This window comes from Bombus impatiens, unplaced genomic scaffold (genome assembly GCF_000188095.3).
Source record: "Bombus impatiens unplaced genomic scaffold, BIMP_2.2 scf_2094, whole genome shotgun sequence".
Lineage (NCBI taxonomy): Eukaryota > Metazoa > Arthropoda > Insecta > Hymenoptera > Apidae > Bombus > Bombus impatiens.
Window position 1 is genome coordinate 1 of NT_178513.1, and position 7910 is coordinate 7910.

The 7910-nt window shown below is 32.3% G+C and overlaps 1 protein-coding gene across 1 annotated transcript; it reads right to left on the reverse strand.

The window, feature by feature from the left end:
• Nucleotides 1–2614: 2614 nt before the first annotated feature.
• Nucleotides 2615–3620, reverse strand: LOC117152445. The gene has a single exon (XM_033324268.1). It carries the CDS (start codon nt 3477–3479, stop codon nt 2664–2666), a length of 816 nt encoding a protein of 271 aa, XP_033180159.1. The 5' UTR covers nt 3480–3620; the 3' UTR covers nt 2615–2663.
• Between the last annotated feature and the right edge of the window lie 4290 nt (nt 3621–7910).

Below are 7910 nucleotides of genomic sequence, written 5' to 3' on the forward strand. Positions count from 1 at the left end.
TGGACTCTGACTGGCTCGACTTGTACTTGTTCTTCTTTGTCGTAGTATATGCTTTTGCTATTTCAACCTGTGAAGGTTGTTGGCTGGTTAAATTTCGACTACGATTAATAGGGATAATTTGCTAAGTTTGACGAAATGCCGCAGTATCACGTGTTGAATCTTTTGTAGACTTTCTAACAGCCTGTGATATAGAATGAGTTAGTGGTCTTTGAGTAATGGTTTTATACTATCTTGTTGTTTCTTTATAGTTTGATTGTTATCTAGTTGTTCTTTTGATACTTGCATTTCTTTGTTTTGTTTAGCAACTTCTAAAGCCTTTTCAGCATCCACAACTGGTTCTTTTTCTATGCATGTAATTTTTTCTTCGAACAGTACAACTGTGCTTTCCTCTATAGTTCGTGTTTTTGTGTCATTTAGTAAACTTTTCAATTCAATTTGCACAGTATCTGGAGCTTTGGATACCGACTGACTATCATCTTCTGCATTTTCAACATCCCAATGATCAAAGATATCCTGAATTGCACTTCTTTTGTTAGTTATGCGCACTTTATCTGCTTTACTTATAGATCTGCAGTTTCTAGATCACTAATTACTCCTGAGGTAATAGGAGTTATAGAATCGTTTCTTGTCTTTGTATGATTTAATATGTCATAATTGTCCTTCTGGCTACAATTTTCAGAAACTTCTTGAGCCACAATTTCTGTTGACATTACCTCTATAATTGTTCCATCACATTCTCATGCATAATCTATCAAATTAAATTCCTTCATTTGCAATTTCAGTGTTCTTCGCTCCTTTTTGTTCTGCAGAAACATTTTTTTCTTCATTGGAATTTACAACAGCATCCTTTTCATGTACAGTTAAAACAATATTTTCTTCTATACTTTCATTCATATCATTAATATAATAGTTTCTACAGTCAGTACCATTACTTCTGAACTACTATCAACTAGTTTAGACAAATCTGTGTCTGTATCCGTGACATGCAATGTTTGGACTTCATCATCAAAAGTTTCACCAAGTGTTTTAATTAATGCTTGACATTGAGCATTAGTAACACTAACTGTATCTATATTTAACACTGTACAAACGTTGTGTTTCTCAATGTTTTGTTCACCCTCATTTGTATTAAATATTTCAATATCGTTTGTACTTTCTTTATCTAAAGATGTGTCACCTGCATATCTTGAATGATCTCCAATCTCAGTTGTATTCTCTGCTTGCTCTTCTTGAAATTTCTCATCTCTTTTTTTTCTTTTTTTTTTTTTTACATTGATCATCAATTTGTAGGTCCTTATTTATTATTTCTTGTTCTACTTCATTAGTCGCAGCGTTCTTTATGCTCTCTGTCTCACTACTTTCCTTACTTTAAAAATTTTTTTTTGTTTTTATTTAAATCTGTTACATCACATTTATTTACTACTAAATCTTGAATTGTATTATCTGTACATTCCTGTGACTTACTTTTTTTTTTTTTATTTTCTGGAATATCATGCACATTCTTTATAATATCAGTCGTTGATTCTGATATTAATGAAGAAGATACATCTACTTTTATCGATGATTCTACTTTATTAATGTCACTGTTCACTTCATCTAGTTGTTCCATAGTAAAACATCAAGATTGTTACAATTACTTAAGAAGTCATGGATTGTTATTTAAATATTTACTGCACTTTTCCATCAATGTAACCCTTTATGGCAGTTTGACATTCTACAGAACACCAATGCTGTATCAGTTTATATTTTTCAATTTTTTTTTCAATTTTCAAATAAGAGTGTGTTTTCTATGTGAATCTTCTAATTCTTGGTTCGCCTCGAGTAAGCGTTTATTAACATCTTTGGAAAGTTTTTGGACGTTTTCCAGTTCTTTTCTAAGAAAATTATTTTGTTCGTTCATATCTTTTACTTTACCTTCAATTTCTACCCTACGCAATATTTCAAATTTATTTTCATTGACAAGGATCATTTTTCTTCTTTTTCAAAATCCAGTTTCATTTTATTAGTTTCTTCTTCATATTTATATCCAAAATCACCCACTTTTTCATATTCACCCTTTAGTTCGTCTAGTTCACATTGAAGGGCAGATTATTTGTCCTTGTGGTTCAAGAACTACATTTTATCTCTTTTGCATCTTTAGCTCCAGCTTATCACGTTCCTCCATTGAATTACTAACACATGAATTAAGTTTGGCCTTCTTTTTGTTGTTCCAGCAGGTCAACTTCATATTTGTGATTTATGTTATTCCTTCTAATTTTATTGTTACTTCTTCAATTTGTATTCCAAAAGATTGAACTCTTTTCACGTGTGCGTGTTTTTTTTTTCATCTATCTATCTGAATATTATAACAAAGACTTTACATTGAATATTTTATTAAAATTGTAATATTTTCATAAACGCTTCAAAATCCACAGTCTATTGATCAACTCCTCTATCCTTTCTCTTTCTCCTCACTAAAATAGATAAATTCCTAATGTAGTTTGTGGATAACTTTTTTTTTTTTTTTTTTCTAAAGCAAATCACATTTATCATCTGATATATTTTTTGAAATAATTTCTGTCTGTACATTTTCTTCTTTTCCCCTACTTCTTTTTCTTCTTCTAATGAATTATTTTTATTCTGTAAAATAGTTTTTGTATCTTCAATTTTGTTAAGTGCAATTCCTATTTTTGATAACTTACTTTTATTAGGTAATTCTTGTGAATCTTTAAAGCGCTTCGCAAAATTTTATTTGTGTCTGACTGTCTTGTTTGATTATAAACAATTTCTTCAAATTTTGGCGAAGTAGCAGGCTTTGCAGCAACATTATAACGACTGCTCCGTTTACTACTATCTAACATAGATGGAGATGGATTCTTGTCATCTTTATTCTCTAAAGACTTCTCTTGTGTATTAGCATCTAAATTTCTCGACATAAGATGTGCTGAAGTTTTTGATTTTGTAGTGTCACACGCATTTTTCGCTGTCATCATTTGGTCTTCTTCTATAAGCAAATGTTCATTATTGTAAGCATTATCTCTTGCTTTTTGTATGGATTCTAATGATATATTTTGTTCAACGTTGTCTATTGATTTTGTATCATTTTCAGCAGTTGATTTACTAACTGCTTCTAATTCCTTCGTTTCAATTTGGTTTTCTTTATTTGTATCGCCGTCCAAAATATTTCTCATTGAAATACTATCCTTCTTGTTATGATCTTTCTCTGCTTCTCCTAAACTTTTACTTTTTTTGTCAAACCATTCTTGTAAATTTTGAGTATCTTGTGACGAAGATGGTGACAAATCATTATACAATACTGCAATATCTTCTTTCCTTCGTTTCACAGACTCTTTCTGGTATTCTGTCGAGCTATTGACATCAAACATTAAGTCTGTTTTAATGAAAATATAATCCTGTGAAGCGGTGTCAATTGATACTTTCTTTTCATAAGAATCTTCTACATTAGACTGCAATTCTTTTGAAAATTCTTTCAAAACCATTTCTTCATTTCCTACAGTAACGTCTGTTTTCTCCAAGCTTTTGTTCAAATTATTAGAAACTAAACTACCCTGATAATTCCGACTAGTAGCTTCTTTAATAGTCTCCTTTAACAGTTTTCTTAACTCGATTTCGTCAATTGTTTTTCGTAGCAATTTGATTTCTTATCGAGGCGTTGACCCTCTTCTTTTGCTTGTTGGAAAAGGTCCATGCTTCTTCGTAGTCGTAATATCTTCTTTCCTTTGTTTCACAGACTCTTTCTGGTATTCTGTCGAGCTATTGACATCAAACATTAAGTCTGTTTTAATGAAAATATAATCCTGTGAAGCGGTGTCAATTGATACTTTCTTTTCATAAGAATCTTCTACATTAGACTGCAATTCTTTTGAAAATTCTTTCAAAACCATTTCTTCATTTCCTACAGTAACGTCTGTTTTCTCCAAGCTTTTGTTCAAATTATTAGAAACTAAACTACCCTGATAATTCCGACTAGTAGCTTCTTTAATAGTCTCCTTTAACAGTTTTCTTAACTTGATTTCGTCAATTGTTTTTCGTAGCAATTCGATATTTTATCGAGGCGTTGACCCTCTTCTTTTGCTTGTTGGAAAAGGTCTATGCTTCTTCGCAATCGCGCGATTTGCTCCCGTAGTTGGTTTGTCATTTTAATACTTTGTTCGTCCCTACCAGTGCATGCTTTACCTTTCCACATCGTTTTAAATGTCGCTAACTCTTTGTCTGAGTCTTGTTCAAAGCTAGATAGTCTGCCTCTATATGTAAAATGAATCCAGCGTTTACCTTGATTTGTTAGCTTCCGTAGATGCTTCCAGTTCCAAAGGCCTTCTAGTTTCGTGGATTAAGAATTCGTCGCCGAGGATGACCGTAGTTCAAGTTAGTCCTTCCCGTAAGTATGGATGTCCTTGTTTTCCAGGCGAAGCGATGTTTCACAATCCTGGGATCTAGCGTCCGTAGATTCTTTATGTTTTATGAATATTTCTTCCGGTTTCGTTGATAGTTACTTCGTTGTCGCGGATGTTGGCTGGGTGTTTGAAAATTTCTACATTGACTGAAGACATGTCCGATTTGGTTGCATTTGAAACATTTCAGTTGAGTTCTTTGGGTAAGTGGCGTTCGTTCATCAAAATGTCACGTAAAGTTGGTACTTGGGTTGTAATAAGAAGGCTGAGTCGTAGCCCAACTACTAATCTTCCTTTATAAAACTTTATTATAAATGTTAATACTTACAAAATAATACCGAACCGGAGAAAAGTGGTTGTATGAGTACAGCAACTAGAAGAAGAACAAGAACTGCCCGAGCTGGGTGAAGTCTCGGTTTATATACGTTTTGGTTTTAGGATGTGGAGGGACTAGGTGTAGGTTATGATGTAGAAAAGTGTCCGAAGGTCGGGGGTCCATATCCTATCTCTGATGTGGACTGAGGTGCGTCACAGCCTTGGTGTATGTCTTGGTGTGATAAGGTGGTGATGTGTCCAAAAGTGTATTATCACTGATGTAGGTTGAAATGTGATTGATGTCACAAAATCATCAATAAATGAAATCATTTATCTGTTATAATTAAATTATTATAAAACTGTTTAGCCATACGTATGATATTATGAAATATTTATACTGATATAAATGTATGTAATGTAATAACAGTAAACAATAACAGTAAACATCGATTTTCAACGTCCTGAGCTACCGATCTTTCTCCGTCAGTCTTCAATGTTTTAAATAATTACTCTTTCTTCTGTGATCTTGTTTATCTCCGATGTTGATCTCTGTCCGTCCGTTTGATAAATGCGTATCTCTCAAAATGGCTCTCCGTAAAACAAAAGAAAGCCGCTCTGTCCGTGAAACAAAAGAAGTCGTGCTGTCCGTAAAACAGAGAAAGTCCCCTTGTTTATCCGCATTTGAACTCTTAGAGAGTTTACATATATATAGTGCACACAATAATATTGATAATTATATAGAAGAATAACTAGAAAGAAGTTTAATCGAACTAGTACCAGTGTTATATTTATATTGTTTTATATTGTTTAGCAAATGGATAAGCTTTGAGTATCATTTAATAGATATATTGTCAAACCTTAATGATTTATTCGAAATAGTATTCTATCTTAGTATCATAACGTACAACCAATTATATCGTAACAGTGTACTATTTTTTGTGTTACGTGTAACACAACAACTTGTGGGCTGTCACATAAAATATTTTAAATACTTGCTTATTTTTGATAAAATGTAACATATTTACAAATTATGAATACATAAAATTGTATTGGATTTAATCTTTATCATTTTATACACATTGTATACTTATACAGATAATAATAGAAAATTATGATACGATAAATTTGAATTTGACAAATTAATACGCAATAATAAAATTATAACCTGCAAATATCGAAAGTTACGAAACAGTTTTGTTGCGTAAGAAATTCTTTATTCAAGGTTTTAATAAAGTTCTCAAAGTTCCTTAACAAAATTGTTGGTAATTGTTCGGAGTCACAGCCTCGTCACCGATTTCAAATATTTTTGAATTTGTTGTCGGGGGTAAGATTCCGAACAACTTTTCTCTATACATGTCACCGCCGCTTGGCCTTATTTTCGAGACAGTCTCAAGAAACTGCCTATAATTGTGCGTCCGTGACAGTCTATACATTAGTTGTTGACTGCCTTACGGTTCACGGCGCTGGCCGGATAAAATGACACCTAACCTACTCCTACATAAACTATAAACAAAAGATAAGAATTCCATTTAGGTTAGGCGTTATTTTATCCAGCCGCCGCGCCGAGAAGTGGCCGGAAACTAAACTAACGCGCACCATGCCACATCACGACGAACACACCGGCAGAATTCATTGTAGTGGTATCGGCAGTTTCTTGCGAATGTTTAGAGGCCAAGCAGCGGTGATATGTTTAGAGAAAAGTTGCTCGGAATCGTGCCCTCGACAGCAAATTAAAAAATAATTGAAATCAGTAATGAAGCTAGGATTCCGAAAAATTATTAAATTGTTTAGTTCCTAATTTCTAACTCTTATGCCACATATCAGATAACAATAATCTTTTAAAATTAATAAGAAGGTTAGCTGTAGCTGTAATATTAAGCGACATTATATCGGTAAGTAATATCAAGCAAAATCTAAAATTGATAGTTACATACATCAACAAGTTAAGAACTTTATCGTAATTTAATACGAAAAGTTTCTTTCGTTTTATAAGGAAATAATGGACACAACATTTTCCGTGTTATATTATTTTATCGAATTACGTATGATCCATTTTGTTCTATCAAAATAAAGATCACAACGTTCGACAGATTAGGTTTCATGTTTGTATAAAGATGCATCTGTAAAAGAAAGACACTTTTCGGACAACCTAATAATTATAGCTAGTTAATACAGGTGTAGTATGTATTGTTTATATGTTGAACTACTATGCTTGGAAAAAATTTAGATCTGGAACATACTTACACATTTTGGCGAAATTCATGTTATGTAAAATCAGTGTCGAGACACTTATGACAGGTAGTGTACGTAAAGAGCCATAGTAAGTATACATATAGATATTACGAGACAGGGTGAAATATAATGCTCTTACCTTCAGGTCTGAAACTTCCTCGATGACCTTCTCACAATTAAAGTGGTTCTCAAAGTGTTTCTCGAACTATAAATATAGATATAATTATTTATAAATTAAATCTATAAATACTATGTATGTATATAAATATACAAATAAATTAAATTTATAAATATTACTATAATTCAGATACAATAAATATAGATATAATCGTAAATTAATTTCAATTCATATAAATCATAATAGTGGTCAATACAAAAAAAGCAAATGTAATTTGTGACACTTTAAATTGTAATCATAATGTGTAAATAACTAAAGAATCCATTATCTAGGCACATATCCACTTCCATATTGCACATAACACATATACTTACATGTAATTCATGCGTTATATACAGGGTGGTTGGTAACTGGTGGTACAAGCGGAAAGGGGGTGATTCTACGCGAAAGAAGAAGTCGAAAATATAGAATAAACATTATTTTTAATTTTTTTTTTTAATTTTTCCATCGAGACAACGATCTACAGTAAGATCCGTTATAACGAGACGTGATAAACTGCACGCGTACCGAGCGACAATTCAAAGTCGATTTTCTCGAAAACGAAGCCTCGAACGAAAAATTTGTATTCTATATTTTCGACTTTCTTTTTCGCGTAGAATCACCCCCTTTTTGCTTGTACCACCAGTTATCAACCACCCTGTATATATTTGTACAGGAGATATTTCTCAATATGTGCATATATTATATTTTCAAATTTTACATGCTTTACTTGTATATTTTGATTCATTCCAACCCGCCATTGTATACACATTGGACCACACAGATATGTAACTAGAAGAAAATTGGCTATCGGT